This window comes from Clarias gariepinus, chromosome 6, assembly GCF_024256425.1.
Source record: "Clarias gariepinus isolate MV-2021 ecotype Netherlands chromosome 6, CGAR_prim_01v2, whole genome shotgun sequence".
Lineage (NCBI taxonomy): Eukaryota > Metazoa > Chordata > Actinopteri > Siluriformes > Clariidae > Clarias > Clarias gariepinus.
This window is the reverse complement of record NC_071105.1, coordinates 14,674,714-14,693,108: the sequence shown is the minus strand read 5'-3', so window position 1 is coordinate 14,693,108 and position 18,395 is coordinate 14,674,714. Positions and strand designations below refer to the sequence as shown.

At 38.0% G+C, this 18,395-nt stretch overlaps 1 protein-coding gene across 2 annotated transcripts; it reads right to left on the bottom strand.

Moving 5' to 3' along the window:
• Positions 1-3,820: 3,820 nt before the first annotated feature.
• On the bottom strand, positions 3,821-13,912 carry lrrc8c (leucine rich repeat containing 8 VRAC subunit C). 2 transcript variants are annotated; one of them, XM_053499166.1, is made up of 3 exons: positions 13,819-13,912; positions 9,526-9,667; positions 3,821-7,967 (listed from the first exon to the last, which is right to left on the bottom strand). In XM_053499166.1, exons 2-3 carry the CDS (start codon positions 9,661-9,663, stop codon positions 5,697-5,699), a joined length of 2,409 nt encoding a protein of 802 aa, XP_053355141.1. In that variant the 5' UTR covers positions 9,664-9,667; positions 13,819-13,912; the 3' UTR covers positions 3,821-5,696. The 2 variants fall into 2 exon arrangements, with proteins under 2 accessions (XP_053355141.1, XP_053355140.1); XM_053499165.1 differs by lacking the exon at positions 13,819-13,912 and adding an exon at positions 12,973-13,107.
• Positions 13,913-18,395: the final 4,483 nt, after the last annotated feature.

Below are 18,395 nucleotides of genomic sequence, written 5' to 3'. Positions count from 1 at the left end.
AGATGCTGATAAATAGCTTCAGCATCTGATACTGTCAGTCTTTGCTTTCTAAAAACAGGGCAAGACATTAAAAATCATGTGACATCGCTACTGGCTTCCCTCTCACACGCAACGTGACAGTTATCTGAGTGGCATGGCAGTCAAGGTCGAGAAGCATGTCAGAAATTAAATAGGCCCAGGCGAGTATCATCTGAACACTGAGCGGTGTCTAATGGATGCACTTTTCATTTAGTAGTGTGCATCTAGTTAACTTCATAGACGATACAAACAAAAATATTGATTCAATCCATATCTTCCTACTAGCAATAATTGTGTACCAGTTCCCACTAATATCCAACAACTTCGCACAGCCATTGAAGAGGAGTGGACCAACATTTCACAGGCCACAATTGACAATCTGATAAACTCTATGCGAAGAAAATGTGTTGCACTGCATAAGGCAAATGGTGGTCACACCAGATACTGACCGGTTCTGAGTCCCCAGACCCCCAATAAAGCAAAAAACTGCACATTCCAGGGTGGCCTTTGATTGTGGGCAGTATAAGGTACACCTGTGCACTACTCATGATGTCAGATCAGCAACTTGATGTGGCACACCTGTGAGGTGGGATGGATTATCTCAGCAAAGCAGAAGTGCTCACTATCACACATTTAGACTGATTGGAGAAATGGTAATATTGTGTATCTGGAATGAATTTTAGATCTTTAAGTCCATCTCATGAAAAATCGGAGCAGAAACAAAGGTGTTGCGTTTATATTTTTGTTGAGTGTATATATATATATATATATATATTCAACAATTTGATCTTAGTAATTACGGATGCAATTTTTAAAAATATATAATAAAACTGGTGTGTGTGATTTATTTAATTATGTAATATGCAAATCATTTATGTGTAATAATGAGTATAAGAATGCTGCAAGATGTTTTTTAAATTTTTGTCTCTGTTTGTTGTGCATGCATCATGTAAAAACTACTGAATTAATTAAAATGAGGTTTTCACAGGGGTATTTGCCCAAGCTTGAGGTAGCATATACGTAAGCAATCGGCTCATGGGAAGAGAAGATATGCTACTTTGAAATTTAAATGAGAACACCTTTATATTATTTAAAAAAGTAATAAAATAAATCGACCCTAAAAAAAAAAAATTAGCTTATCCCAAAATTCAACAGATGGCGCTGTAAACTTTTTAATATATGCTTATGAGCACTAAACACCGTATATCATTATATGCAGATGATATTCTTCTTTATGTTGGTGACACAGGTTCCTCTCTTCCACATTTATTATTCACCTTTGATAAATTCAGCTCATTATCTGGATATAAGATCAATTGGACTAAGTCTTCATTAATGCACTTGAATTCAGTTCATTCTATTAGGCCTCTGCCCTCTAGTATTCCAGTGGTGAATCAGTTTAGATATCTCGGAGTTGATATTTCCCCTTCTATATTTCGCATTGCAGCTCATAACTTTCAGAGCATATATAATCAAATTGGAAAGGATATAGAGTGTTGGTCAAAGCTTCCAAATTCTTTACAAGCCCGCATATCAGTAGTTAAAATGGACAGTCTTCCCCGAGTAAATTTTTATTCTTCAATGATTCCCCTCCCTCCCTCTAAGGGTTATTGGGATAAATTACATTCTCTTATATCGAAATTTATATGGAATGGGAAGAGACAGCGTCTTAGAATAAAAACCCTTCAACGGGATAAGACACAGGGCGGATTGGGTTTACCAAACTTTAAGATGTACTTCTGGGCTTTTGTGCTTCGACCAATATCTACATGGTTTAACCCGGTATCCTCAGTCTCCTGGAAATTAATTAAGGAGAATATTTCTCAACCCTATAGGCTTCAAGATTTAGTGTATTCTAATATACCACCTAAAGAGGCTAAATCACATCTAGGCCCTATAATTTCCTACCCACTTAGGATTTGCCATACAGTAATGAACCATACTAAGGTAGATTTAAAATGGCATAAGCACTCTCCCGTATTTAATAGTTTTTCTCTACTTATTGGGAAAAAACCCATCTCTTTTCCATCATGGAGAAATAAGGGTGTGAATGTTTTTAATGACCTGTTTAATGAAGATGGTTTGCGTGCTTTTAGTGATTTACAAGCTGAATATGACCTACCCGGTACATCATTTTTCTTTTATTTGCAATTGAGATCTGCCATGAAGGCATATGGTGTCCCTTGGGGTGTTCCACTGCTGACCCATCCGTTGCATCAGTTATGTGCGCCACAAAAACAAACCCGTGGGTTGGTTTCCAAACTCTACAAATTTATCTCTGACCCTCGTACACCGCTGCCAGCAGAGAGTGTGTGGAGTAGGGATCTCACATTGGTTGGAGAGGTAGAAATGGGAAATAGTTGTTGGGACACAATATGGAAAAATTTATATGACACCTCCAAAAATCCTGACCACCAATTAATACACTATAAATTTATACACAGGATGTATTTAACTCCCAGGAAGATTCTACGCTATGAAGATTATTACATCTCCTAATTGTGACCTTTGCACTCTCAATGCTGTAGGGTCATTTATGCACATGTATTGGGATTGTCCCAACGTGTCTGCCTTCTGGAAACAAATTTCCGCTACCTTGAGTGATTTGCTTGAGGTCACTGTCCCCCTTTCTCCTTCCCTACTCCTGCTCAATGATGATTCCAGTTTAGGACTCTCTCTCCAACAAAGGGGCATACTGTTGGCTGGACTCACTGCAGCTAAGAAAATGTTGGCATTGCGATGGCAGCCACCTCATGTTTTGTCATGGCAACGATGGGCCAACTCCTTGTTAGACATTGTTATGATGGAGAGATCCGTAGCCCGGATGCATGTAGCCAGTCAGAAAACAATTATTGCATGGGATGCAGCTTATAATCTGATTAAAGAACGAGTGCAGTGCAATTGTTCATAAGGAACTAGATTTATGTTTTTGTATTGTATTTACATATATTTTCTCTATTTATATCATACTCTGAGATCCAGGGCGGGATGGTTAGGGTGTCGCCAAGGGTGGGTTGGGGGGAGGGTTTTTGTTATTGTTATTGTTATTTTATATTGTCTTTACTGTGTATTTCATGGCTACTCTGTGTTGTACATGTCTCTGAATATACACAATAAAAATATTTGATCAAAAAAAAAAAAAAAAATATGTGCTTATGAGCGTGCCATTAAATTCCACTCAAAGTTACAGACACATCTAGTATCATTATTTAAAAAAATAATCAACATTGAAAAAAAAACATTAATTCATCTCAAAATTCAACAGTTGGTGCTGAGTGTGCAATTAAAATCTACTTAATAAACACACTCACACCTTCATTCCACATGAAAATTTTGTCCGTTCATTTTAAAATTCAACAGATTGATAATTTATATATAATGTATTTGCATATGGGCAGTGGTGGCTCAATCATTAAAGCCTACGGGTTACTAAGTTACTGATCAGAACGTCAGGAGTTCAAGCCCCAGCACCGCCAAGTTGCCTTTGTTAACCCCTTAAACAAGGCCCTTAACCCTATCTGCTTCAGGGGCGCTATATCCTGGCTGACCCTGCGCTCTGACCCCGGCTTCCTAATTGGGATATGCAAAAAAAAAATGACATTTCACTGTGCTGTAAGGTAAGGTACATGTAACAAGTAACTGAATCATTACAATATATATTTAAAAAATTAGCTGCATTATTAACTTAGTAATACATTCATAGCTGTTAATTAAATGAACAAACCCACATTTCAGTAGGGCTACAATGCCTGTATGCAACAAATACCAAGGTTATTTGACAGATTTTCAAAGACAAAATGCATGCACAGAATGTTCTGTATCTTTATTGTTTTGTGGTAAGCAAATCTTTCTGCACAGGAAAAAAAAAAAAAGTTGAAACTACAGCAAGCAGAAGTATAAAATTTTACAGTAAAACAGTGCAAAGGCAATTACTGGCAATTAAGAGAGTCCATATTTAATGCTCCCTTTTTAATAGGCACACTTTTCCAGCTCTGAAACAAACCCATAAAAGTCTAGTACATCTAACTAATCTAAAGCTTAAAGAAAAATCTAACTAAAACACTAACATTTTTTTGGTTCTAGCTGAATACCTGGTATGTAAGCTTCAGGAAGGTAGCGGCACAAAAAAATAAATAAATAAAAAGACAACAAGCAGTAAAAACCTATTTTTGAGAAGTGAATGCGAACAATTGTCACTGTAGAAAAAGATTGTAAAAGCCAGAAGAGCGAAATTGGAACGCTTATATCAGTCTAGCTATGAAACACTTAACAATACTATATGAAATTTGTAAATTAAGAAACAGCTTATAATAGCATGAAGTGTGACTCATGTATCTTTATAGGAGGTATATTTTGACAGGAGTTCCTTCAGCTTGTCATGAACATCAGTAAAACTCTGAAACACTGATGCAAAAAAAAAAAAGAACTAGACAGATTACCTGAGAACAATTAAGTAATTGTGGTGACACCATTCACTCTCACCTAACGCCGAAATCCTTCACACACTCCAGTGAACCAACAAGTAGACTACATAATTCAAGAAAGCAGTACTATATCTATACAAGTATATTTCGATAAAATTTCTACAGTTTCTACACATACTTTATACACATGCTAAATGTTGTTAAATTAGATGATGGCTTGTTAATGTTTCAGTGCAAATTGTTAGTGTTGTAGTAGCAGAGGTGGCAGAATTCTAGTAGACCTTAAAGAACATTTTTTTTTATACTCCCACAACTACCCCAACATTTGTTGGTGGATAAGATTGGGGAAGGGCAATAAAAAAGTCTGTCGTCACCACTCTAACATTAAGCAACTGGTTTAGTGTACAGGCTCTCAAGACTGATGACTGTGAACATTGTCAAAGTAGGCATAAAGTGAAATTTCACACTACCAGAATCAACAACTTTGGTTTGGTTTACTCTTCAATGAATTAACTTTTCCTCAATAATTTCATCTGTATGGTTTAATTTTTTTTTTTTGAGAGAAAAAAAAACATTGATTTATCGTCACAAATGCTACAAACAGACTGCGCATGGCAGCACCTCTGCAGTAGCCTTGTATTCCGCTCTGCTTTAATTATTGAGCCACTTGCTCACTGAAATTGGTTTAGTGTAAAAAAACAATTATGCATTTAACAGGTAGGATCCAAGGGAAAAACACAGTATACGACCAATGTAAAAAATAAGCCCTTCTCCATTGATCACCCCTGTCAGCAACTATAAAGAGGTTGCAAAGGTCATTTAATCTTTACAGAGGCAAATACTGCAGTTTGGTAGGCTAGCATGGTTCATTTAAACCTTCACATAGATAATAAAATCCTCACGATTATTAGTAATATAATACATGCAATTCGAGAACTTTCTGTGAATACACATCAACACTGAAATCTTTATTCTTCGATATAGTATTCAGATTTCTAGATTACCCAATAAGGTGCTTATATAAATGAAGGATCTACTGTAATTTTTCTTTCAACATCAACTGTCAGGTACAACACTAAGTTCTACTTCAAAGATTCCTTTAATATTTTTTAATAAGATTAAAACAAGCATTTAAAAGCATGTAGTCACCTGTAAACGTCAAAAAGTTGAGTGTGATACCGGTTCAGTTAAAAAATAATTAGTAATGCTGCCTTTTTTAAACATTTGAGGAACTTTACCAAAAGGTAAGACAGATCACTCAGCTTTCATGTTATCCCTGACGTCTGAAGGCAGAGTGTCAAACAGGGTGTCTTCCACCACAAGGCCACTGCGCTTCAAAGCTTGACAGGAGCCAAGCTCAGCGGGCAAAACTTCAAAATGATTGCCCTTTAACTCCAAATAAGTCAGTGAAGCCAGGTAGGAAATCTTTGGTGAGAGCACAGAGAGCATGTTTCTCCCGAGCTTGAGGGTCTTCAGCTTCTTGCAGAAGAAGAGTTCATCTGGGAGGTTCTCAATTTTGTTGCTAGAGAGAGAGAAGTACTGAAGGCTCTGGAGAACTCCTACCTCTGGAGGAATGAAGCTGATGTCATTAAAGGAAAGGTCAAGATAGCGTAGCTTGTTGCACAGAAACAGATGTGAAGGCAAAATCTCAATCTTATTGTGACTAAAATAGAGTCGTTCCAGACTGCCCAACTTCTTGATGTGCTCAGGGATGTGAGTGATTGCATTGTGCCACAGCTTTAAGCAAGTGAGTTTCCGGAGGTGCTGGAAGCTAATGATCTCCTCAACAGAGCGTAAGCTGTTCTCTTTCAAGTCCAGCTCCTGCAGGTGGGTCAGACTGAAGATGGCATGTGGAATGCGTTCAAGGTCACAATGAACCAGCTCAAGCTCTATAAGATGCACCATTTTTTTCAGGTTGTTGAGCATGACCAGCTTGGTGCCGTCATTGTGCACGTACAGGCGCTGCAGGTGGCTAGACACATCCACAATGGACTGGGGGATCTTCGTAAGGTTGCTTTTGAGTGTCAAGGTCTTAAGGGACTTCAGGTCACGTAGAGAGTCTAGGGTTATGTTCTTTGATGCATCTGGACTCAGAGATCCATTAAGGTGGAGTTCCTCCAAGTTTCTGAGGCTGTAGAGCCACAGAGGAAGCTCACGGTTGTCATCAAACTTCACACGCAGAACCTTAAGGTTTTCCTTTAGGAAAGAAAGGGCCCCTGTGTGGATTTTCAGAGCACACTGGTGCAGAGAAAGCTCCTGAAGATCTTCCAGCTGGGAGATTGATGCAGGGATCGTGACATTATTAATAATCTCCAATTTTAACGATTGCAGCTCGATGACCTCAAAGACTGTATCTGGAAGCCCTGAGAGCATGAAGAGCTGAAGCTCCAGCCGGTCGCTGGCATTGCTCTGTAGCTTTTGGCGAAGTTTGTCCACTGTCCACTCATGGTTTAGGTTAAGTTGTTTTAGCTTGTTTTCACTAACCTCAGACAGAAACACTGCAAACCTCTTGGAATAGAGTGGATCATATTGGTCAATCAAGTGCAACATAAAAGCGAAATCATTCTTGACATCAGGGATGTCATCGATTCCAGTCTCCTGCCGCACATATTCAAAAGAATACTCTTTCAGGGAACGGTAAAAAAGCCAGTATGATGTATAAAGGCACGTTAATCCATAGACAATCACAAAACACAAATAGCAGTAACAGAGTTTGGAGAAGAGATGGGCCATTGTGTGATTGCACAAAAACTTTTTGTAGCCAGTCATATTTTCTACATCTGCTTCGCACTGGACTGTAATCCTAACCTTCGACACCAGAAGCGTGTTGTAGGCAACAATAAGAACAAACTTAATCACTTTGATAACGGTCTGTCGAACATACATGAGGTACAACAAATCCCCTTCCTCCACGTGAAGTCTGAACTTTTTCACCTTCTCAAACAATGCTTTGGCTTGTTCTCCTTCCTTCTTGTCAAGTGCACTCGCTGTTGGTTTGTCCACCACAATCCTTTCAGGGATCGATCTCAGTGACTGGGTTTTCTCCAGGTTACCCTCTTCAGTGGAAATATTAAGGTTTGATTTACTTGCACTGTTCTTTTTGTGGTCTTTCTCCTCTGGACTCTCTCCTGAAACCTCAGACAGAGCCCTCGTAGTCCATGGAGAATCAAAACATTTGCCCAATATGGAGATGAAGTGTTCAATTTTTGAGCTTGATCCAGGAAACTTGAACCAGAAATTACTGCACACCATGAACACAAGGGTGTGTATGAGCACCAGGTAAGGAAAATACTTGGCATACCAATGCAGAGCTTTTTCATAGCACAGCTGGTTTACAAAGCTGTACTGCTGCAAATCCAGGTTGGTTTTGAGTCCCTTCATCTCATAGGATACAGGCACTGAGGAGACAGGTGGAAGAGACGAATTGGTCGGATCCCTCATGAGCGCCGTCTGGTTTACTGAAGGCAACGTTTTGTTCGGCGCATACACAGTTTGAGGAAGACAAATTATCTTGTCTTGCATTACCTGAAATGGTAATGGAGAAACTATGTCAATATTAAAACATTATAAGCCAGTATGATTGAGTTTCACTTTGATGTATGAATTTTCTAATGTCTTTCAACCACTTAAATCCCTGTGCAGTTCTTCTTCTGGGAAGATAAAATAAAAATAAGAAACATCTATTAAAACATAAGGATTTGTTTTTCTCCTAAACTAAAATGCCAAATTGTACAAAAATGAGCTCATCTAATTAAATAAAATGATTTGGAGCATGGGATGGTCACGTTCTATTTTAGTATATTGACATCAGTGTGATTCAAACAGGAAATGAGTGGTTATGCTCATGACTCCAGGAGACTCCAGGGGGAGACATGCTCACTTAAATGGTACAAACATGCTCAAATATATATATATATTTTTTTTTGATAAAAAAATATTAAAAAAATAAAATAAAAAGAGAGCAGCTCATTCATGGCTATTGGTTTGGTTATAAACCCAAATTACTAATGAATTAATGCCATGATTCTGAAGCATGTCTTGCCCCCGCCCACCCCCTTTATTGTGAAAGCTGTATGTCTTGTAGTTGAATGACAATCTGCTTTGTGTGAGACACCCTGTCTGGAGTTTCTTTCATAACAAAGGGCACAATCAGCTGATGAATAGAGAAAAAAAAACACTCAGGAGAACCAGACTTCTCAATAACCCCTTGGGGCAAAGATCAACAGCATTGTGTCCATGGCTTGTTTCTGTTCACAGTGCATTTCTCTCATCAGCTCTGAAAGAACTCATAAAACCTGCATAATGCGCTCCAGGACCACTCAATCAGCCTCAAACCGCACAGCCTTTTAGCGGAACTGGGTGCTCATTTTTTTCTATTTATAAAGGGCGATACACGATGGCAGGAAAAAAAAACTTAATTAGAGAGTCAACAACTGTCATTATTTTCCAGGCTTCGTGATGCAAACTCATGTAAATAATCTAGCACTATTAACAAGCTTTCCACAAGCTGAGATGGGGTGGATATTCCCACCCACATCCAACTGATCTAATCAAAGCTGTTTGTTTAATCTAAATGATTATTAGGATCATACACAGGAACTTAGATAAAGAAACAGAGCAGACACATGACTGCTTAGAGGTGGAGAAAAAAGGCAGAATACAGGAAAAACTCAATTTTTACAAGCAGGGCTGTGCATGGGAGGGAGGAGCCTATCCGTGTTTGTGTGCGCCTGCTGGAATTGCTTCTCCTTCCTGTAAGCAAAGTAACACTGCCCTATTAAGCACACATCAGGCAACAGTGGTCTGTCTGTGCACAGATGGCGCTGGAGTGACTGGACTGTGGTGTGGGGGCGTTTACTTTCCACTCTTTGCACAAGAGAAAGGCTGTGCTGCTCTGTCTGAAGTTACGTTCTCTGTTTACTTTCAATCTGCAAAGAATGTCTTAATTGCCCTTCATTTAAGTCTCTCATGCAATGAATCCCAAACAGAGCTAAATTCTCTACAAGGAAAGGAGTGGGAGTCGCATTCAAATGATATCCAAATGCTGAGCACAGACATGCAAGACGAAACGTCTGGCACTAACCTGTAGTGTGCATCCAAACACACCGATCATGAGCATGACCACGGAGAGATATTCGGCGAAGACATCCCACCACGGCTTTAGGACTCGGAAAGCCGGCTGCTGTTCCGTGAACTGACGGAATTCCGTGACCGGAATCATTTTCCTGCAGGGACACAGTGAGGAAACATGAGCTCAGATTAACGGACTTGAACTAGATCAGGGTTGGTAGTTCATTTCTGCAAGCTGCTGTCTTGATGGGAGCAATTTTTTTAAGCAAGGATCATTCAGTCATGACTAAGGCGTATCATGTTTCAGCATAAATACAACAGGAAGGAAGACTGGAATACCAGCCTATCATGAAGAACCGCCCTTGAACCGCCCTGATGGCCCTGTAAATGCATTTTCCTGAAACAGCCCCCATGTTTTGTATCAGAGTCCAATTCAATCAAATGCTGCTTATATTTCACATCCTCGCACAGCAATCTTCTGTGTAGAGCACCTGAGCCACAACAGCATGTTCTGTACCAATAATCAGGGTTAACTCAAAGGTTACTGATTATTTACCAACAAACCAAGTGTTCAGTTGAAAAAACCTGGCATCAAATAGTAGCCAAGGTGCCAATATAACTAACAAGGAAATCTTTGCATGCAGAGAGGAAACAAATTAACATATTAGCTCATGTTTTTCAAATTTACACCAAGAAATGAGAAAACAGCTAGGCCAAATCTGGTGGGGTCACCATTTACCAATAAGCAGTGGCACACTGTTTACTGTTCAGCTCACTTATATATACATATATGTTGTGTATATATATATATATATATATATATATATATATATATATATATATATATATATATATATATATATATATGTGTGTGTGTGTGTGTGTATATATATATATATATATATATATATATATATATATATATATATATATATACACACACACATAATTTTTTTTTCTAATTGATTGCATTTGAGGTGATAAAATGTTGTTCCCTTATTAACCATACAGGCGGCGTGCTCTAAATTCAAATTACTAACTCTACAGAAACATAATAATAATAATAATAATAATAATAAGATTTTTCAAATTGGGATATTTATAAAAATGTATATACATTTACAATCATAATACAAAAGAAATAAGCACCTAGGTATGGTTATTATATCCTATCCCTCGTAAATCCCATTCCTAATATAAAGTAGTTGACTGCATGCAAGTACATTATGCTGTTACTTAATCCTTGTTTCATTTTCCTCCAGTTCTCTATTAAATATTTTTTTTCAGAGCAAACACTGAATTATTTTTTTTTAAAGTTATATAAAAATCAACCAATTAAGCAAATACATTAAAAAAGGCAATCACCTTATAGTGCACATTCTCTTTGCAAGCTTTTCGCAAAAATTTCCTCTGATTAACCATTATACCAAGATGAGCTGGAAGCTCAAAAAATATAAATAAAAAAATAAATTCACAAGTAGCTGGCATATGCTTCACATACTGATTCAATTGCACATCTGGCTGCAATTTAGGAGTGTCTGACTGAACCTAATGCAAGTGCTCTTTAGTCATAAGTTCAGTTATATTCCCTCTATCTCATCATAACAGCACATATCCTCTTTGAATTAATGAATTATTGACGCTGGCGCTATCCTGCTCTCTGCTCTTGGTACTTCAGAAAAGCACTTTGTGGTTCTGTCTTACAAGCATTCAGCCGGGACACAACAAGAAACAGACCACTATGGCATCTCAATCCAGCAGTATCACTTTTTGTCATCTTTAGAAAGAGCTGAGGCGTCTTTAAATAGTCTCTAAACTTCTATCTCTACACTGTAGATGAATGATCCATAATTTCTGTATAGTCTTTACACAAAGTAAGGATTTTTCTTTTTACAAAGTAAAGCACAAATTATGTAAAGCAAAACTGTCATGGCAATTGTCACGAATGTTAGAATTTGGGCTGCACAATTTATTTAAAAAAATATCTACATATTTTAACACATATTGTGACTATGCTTTAACATGCAACTATTAAATGTGCCATTTTGTATTTAAACATATCTAGGCTAACAGCAGATAATTGGACAAATTATCCCATTAAGTGGTTGTTATAATAATTGTTGTTGTAATATTTAATCTGCAAATAAAATGTACTAAGAAAACAAACAAATACCTAAATTATAGACAAACTCTGAACAGTCCTGACTATATGTAACCTGTGTATATGATCTGTAATAAACTTTAACCTTTTGTGATTGCAAAGGTTGCAATTTGGTCTGTATGCAATATTCTGTGCTAGTCAGAATAATAAACATTTGCACAAAAAAGAAGCTGTCTATTCTTATAAAATAGTGGCATAAACTTTCATAAAAAATAAGTCAGGTAATATATACAAATGTGATAAACAAATTTACTATTGGCACATGTCCAGAGGTAACATTTGTGAAGGTCTAAAAGATATCTATAATTCAAGGTTCCAAACGTTTAGCATTTTCAAAGCAATATGATCAATAAAGTAAAAACAAATCAATCAAAAGAGTGCCACAATTATGTTCAATGCATGTGTGGTTTATTAAAATGCTGCAATAATTTTTTTACAGGGATGGAGGATGGAACTATACTGTACAACTCCGCGAGATGACTCTCAGTGCCAATTGCTTAAAGTGTTTTATTATTATTATTATTATTGTTATTTTAAATTAAGGACTTATAAAGATGTTACAGTTAAGACTTGCTTGGACTGCACAAAATGTTCATCTTTAAAATCTAAGCTCATGAATGTGACAATTTCTCTGCAAGCCTAAGACTTCCTCTGAATCCTGTTTACTCTGATTTGGAGTAAACATTTCTGCCACACTAAACATGCAACAGGCCCTGTAAAATGCTGCACAACCAAATATTTCTCTCACAATCTCTTTCTGTCATTCTTTCTCTCTCTTTCATATATACACACACACACACACACACACGCACACACACAGCCCTTATTTAGCTTGGACAGCCAACACACGATAACAATAATATTTTATACCGTGAAAGACTAGCAAAGTGTCTGCAAAAAGATCAACCCATTAATTATTCTCGGGTGATAACTTAGAGGGCAGTGTATCTTGGGTAAAAACAGTAACAAATTTAGACACTGTGTATTCCTCTTTTAAACATGTTTCAAGGGTGTTACCAAAAAACGATGCAGCACGCCAGCTGTGTTAAATCTAGTGAATTTGTACCCTTTGAATATGCATGGCAACACGTCTGACAGCCTAGAGGTGATGTGTTGGCGAATTCTGACTATTCGGACTACCAACAGCCTACAATTATGGTAAAGGGTAAATGATGCAGACGTACGAAAAATTAAAAATAACTACACTGGACACTGATCGGCTGTTAGAAGGACAGAGCTGTTTACACATACCTACATACTTCAAATTCACATTCAAGATGGATTTCCTAAGGGACTTACATTAGGCTTAGGAAATGCAAATCTTTAGGATTTTTGTTTGTTTTGGGAAATCTTCATAGGCTGCTAGTTGTTCCGTAAGAATACACAAGCTCGAGCATCAAGGACCTGGAAAGCTTCTTTATTCTCCTGTCGGTCCCTTTCCTGGCAGGAAATGAGACTGTTCTCGCACATGGGTGGTGGAAAGAAAAAAAAAAAGTAAGAAGACAATGTGTCTCTGAATCACCTACAGGATATAATGCTCTGCTGTGGATGGATCATTTCAAACAATGGGTTTTAAAAGAAGACTTAAAACCTCGTCCTTGACATTCTCTTTTAGGGCATCTATTGTGTGTAAGCACAATGTGCACATTTATGAGCTGGGATAGTTTACACACACACACAATGGGCAGATGTGGAGAGATATCAACCACGTTTACCTACATTACAGAGGTTTTAGTAGAAGCCCTGGCCTCTGGTAATACAACCGTGGCTTCTCTCTCTCTCTCTCTCTCTCTCTTTATATATTAACAAACACATCACACTACTACGTATTTTCCACTACGTATTATTGTTCAACCCCAGTAGACTGACAGAATGGCCCAGTGAGACACACACACACACACACACACACAAATATACGTATATACCATAAATATAACGAAACGCTGCGCGTGCCACTTGACTGAAGCACGTTTTCTCTGATGAATGGTTTGCTCCTGGCGCGCGCGACACGCACCAAAACAAACTTTAAACCTCCAAAAAAACGCTTATTTCTGAATATACGCGATGGTTAAAGCATGTTTTTTTCAATAGTAGTTCAGATATTTAAAAAAAACGCGATTGAAAACAAGTCAGATAAGCACTTACCCCGAAAATGGAAGCGCACGCGCGGGTTTTTAAGGGATAAATGAAAGAGGGAGGCAGCATGTCCTTGGGACTGCAGTATAGACCTCTGTTTCTCTCTCTCTCTCTCTCTCTCTACTCTCCCTCCCTCCCTCTTTCTCTTTCTCTCGTGCTCAAATCACAAAGCTGCAGTGACCTCCGCCGCCACCGGAGGCTGACATCAAACCCAACGTTTTGTCTTTAATACCAACTTTTCTTATTTCCTTGTACTGTACGTGTTTTCATTCGTACATTTTCTGTGCATCCTGTCTAAGCGGAAGAACTGCATGAAATTCGCTCTAATGACGTCATCAGTGGTATTCACCATAAACTTTCGCCTAAACTTTGGCCGTTTTGTAGCAAAGTGGAAAATGTTTATCCATTCAGGTATGGCGTTGATCACGCGGAATGGGACACACACTCACACCCATTGACACCCATGGTCAATACAGCATAGCCATTCCATCTATGGGGGGTTTACAGTGACGTCAGTGGAAACCCAAGCAGACATACAGTATGGAGAACTTAATCAGTCCATCCATCTATCCACCTAGAAACCCCTGTAGTCCAACTAGGGACCATGGAGGCCAATGGTGACCATTGGATCTATTCCCATTTGTACAACCATAGTAGGACCTCTGTTCAACATTCGGACGTTCACATAATACAGGCGATTTGGAAATGCCAATTAGCCCAATCTGCATGTTTTTGAACTGTGGGAGAAACCCAGAGGAAACCCACCAAGCACATAGAGAACATCCAAACTCAATGAGGGAATCGAACCTAGAATCTGGAGGTGCGAGGCGACAGTGCTGACAACTACACCACCCTGCTGCCAAACACAAACACAAACAGTAACCCAACCCAAGATTCACCACCATGCCATCGTGTAAGGATACAAAATACCAATAATGCACTTCATGCACATAATGTGGAATAGGAAGTAAAACACTTTCAGAATGAGGGACAGTGTTACCTCTGTCATCATCAAGAAACGATCAACATAAATCAATATCACAGAATTTTTTTGCCTACCAATGTCTTTAGTGGTAAATAGTAAATAAGTTCTCCCTACAGAAGGGTTGAACTTATCAATGGTCCTATGTATTTCTGTTTACCACCAAATTTTAAAAAATCTATTTATTATAAGAAATAGACACTGTGTTGTGTCCCTGTAAATTAAATGTTACTATAGAAATTATATAGAATTACCACATTTAAAAATAAATAATGCACCCAACACCACTTTTTAAAATACTATGTTGTTGTTTTTTTGAGAATTCCACAGAGAGTCCCTCTTTCTCTTCTGAAGACCTTCGTTCATGCTTCTTTCATCTCTTTAGAATTAGCTCATCCACTAAAAGTCCATTTGGTTTGAGATTCTGCCTTTCCTCTAGTGTAGCAGTTTTTTTTTCTTGCTCGTGTTTTCTTCATACTCTTTTTTGTGCATTCTGCATGAAACGGAAGAACTACATCAAATGACCATCTGCCTGATATTGAGTAGGCCCTCTTTCTGAAACCAAAACAGTGACGCACTGTGTGTGTGTATTCTGAAAACTTTTAGCCTTTTCTGCATTTTGAGCTACCGTAGGTCTTCTATTGAATTGGACTATGTGGGTCAGCCGTCACTCATCATGTGCATCAATGAGCTTTGGTCGCCCATGACGCTGCCACAGGTTTACCAATTTTCCTTCCTTGGATCACTATTGGTAATTCCTGACCACTAAAGACCAAGAACATCCTACAAGAGATGCAGTTTTGGAGTTGCTCTGATACAGTCGTCTAGCCATAATAATTTGGCCCTGTCAAATTCTTACGCTAGTCCCTTTTTTTCAGGAACAAAATGTTCACTTGCCAACTAACATTTCCCATAAATTGTGATGGCTAAATGACTAGGTCAGAACATCTCCAAAATCTCTTGAGAATGTTGCCAGTTCCCAGTGGTCAGGACTTATTCAAAGTGGTCCTGTAACAGTGTGATACAGTAGGCAGCCAAGGTTCTCTGATGCACATGGGGAATCCTGTGTAGTCCGATCCAATAGAAGAGCTACTGTAGCTCAAATTGCAGAAAATGTTAATGATGGTTCCATTAAAAAGGTGTCAGAACACACAGTGCATTGCAGAAAGTGCAGCTACTCAATATTAGGCAGGTGGTCATAATCTTATGGCTGATTGGTGTAAACACAAACAGTAACCCAAACAAACCCAGAAATCTTGCTGCAAACGCGCTTGCTGCACCACCATGTCATCATGTATAAATATAGAATATCCATAATGCAATTATGCAGAATAAAGATTAGGGTTACATTTCCAACACTTTCAGAATTATGGTAAGTCTTACTTGTTTTAGCAACTGTAATATTATAATATAATAATAATATGACTGAAGACACCTTCCATAAATGTTAAATGGTAATTAAACATCTCCTTACAGAAAGATTCAAAGAATTAATAATTGCGTGTGTTTCTGTTAACTACCACATTTTTATTAGAATTAATTCCACTACTGTATGAAAAAAGACACAACAATCACATTTGTGAATTCCACAGTGCTATACGTGTAAATGCAGCACACTAAAAAGTCGTTGAAGCTTACTTTTATTTGCAGTCCAAATGGTGCACAATGGACTACTTTTCACAAAATGTTTTCATGCACAGTCAAAAAGAATTATAGAGCTCATAGTATACTGTATATGAAAGCATACATTATGTTGTATGGCTACCAAAGATTGCTGTAGCAAATTAGCTTACAATTAACTTTTTCATAACATAAATCATAAATGCTTTTAAAATGTTCTGTCCTTTTGACAATGGCTAAGGTTTAAATTTAATAAACACTCATATTTTTACAATTCATAATATAATATATTTATAATATATTGTTTTATGGCAAAAACTGTATTTAGTAGAACAATAACACATTGACTAAATGTGTATAATTTAAATTATTTTTTGGTGGACTATAGCATGTAAGTGCAAAGGTGTCACATTAAATGAGAATGGAGAGCTTTGTGATTGTCTGGAAAAAAAAGTAAAAAAAAGTATTGCAGTATTGACAACTGTATTGTCCATCCATCAATTTAATAAATCCAATATACACAATATAATCAGTTTAGTTTTACATAGTGAGCGAATGTGCAAATAAAAGTGAAAGTCAGATTTATAGTGCACTCACATGTTGGTTAGTCTGTTGTCTCTGGATTCTGTTTCAGATTATTGGGTTACAACCATGTGAATTAGCTGCACCATCAGTCTGTATGTTCACACAGTCCCTCTCTGTCTTCTGAAAACCTCCTTTCATGTCCCTCTCATCTCTTACAGATTAGCTGATCCACTAAAACTTGAGATTCTGGCACCTCTCTAGTTTAGCAGGTAGAGTCTCCATATACTTCCCCACAGGCCCATCAGAGTAAAGGGTGTCGGCTCATTCACTTGCTCTCAACTGTACTTAAGCTATTATAGTCTAGAATCAGGTTACTGTAATGTCTTGCATTCAAGGAGTCCATTTGAAAGACCATTAATCTGTAAGGAACAAAAGATGAAATTTCCTTAGACTCGTTAGACATATAGTATATTATTGATTAATATAAATAACTGTTGTTACTGCAGTGTAACTCTTCTGGTACATGCTAAAATAAAAAAAAATATACAAAATTCTTTGTGTAGACAATCATGGGTATGTCTAATCAGGTGTTTCTAATGCACAAAGCAATTATTTTAGTTTGCTAGCCTTTATCCATCTATTCATCTGCAGATTCTTCACATTTTATATGCTCTTAATCAACCTCAAGTTGATTGTTAGTTGGGGCACAACAATCAGTGGATTGGACACTTCTGTCCGGGACATCCTGTGGGTGCTTGATTGGTTGAGATCTCAGGATTTTGGAGGTTGGGTCGGCGGCCTTGTGCTCTTTGCCTGTCAGGTCCCCTGCATGCCGGGCTGTGGTGCACTGGGTGTTCTGGAGCCTTCGTACTGTGCCCAGCATTTACGTTTTTGGCAAGTGCTCCTCACAGGCATAAATGAGCCTTGGGTGCTCATGATCCTGCCACCAGTTTCCTGATATGCAGTTGAAGTGTTAATGTTATGGCTAATTGGTGTACAGTACAGCATCAAGAAGCTAAAGCCATAACACAATTTTAATGGCATTCATGTGAATGCTACGTAGACACATACCACCTAACTAAACATTATTGCAGACCAAGTACACCCCTTATTTGCAACGGTATTCCCTGATGGCATTGGCCTCGTTCAGCAGGATAATGCTCCCTGCCACACAATAATGGTTTGAGAAACATGTTAAGTGTTCATCAACTTAGCCTTTGAATTCTCCATTAGATCTTAGTCAGTTTGAGCATCTGTGAAATGGAGTCCCTACCATGCAATTTATTGGGGTTAAAGGATCTGCTGGTAACTTTTTGGTCCAACACACAACAGCACACCTGTCTGGATGGGGCAAAGCGGTTTTTAATGCACAAGGGGAATCTACACAATATTAGGTGCCCATATTGTATGTCAAAACTTATGGGTGTATATGGTTGCAAGTCAAGCTTGCAGCTGTAAC

Coding starts and splice junctions, on each gene's coding strand:
- lrrc8c (XM_053499165.1), bottom strand. Junction 7,968..9,525: donor TGTTTGGATGCACACTACAG/GTTAGTGCCAGA, acceptor TTACCATTTCAG/GTAATGCAAGACAAGATAAT.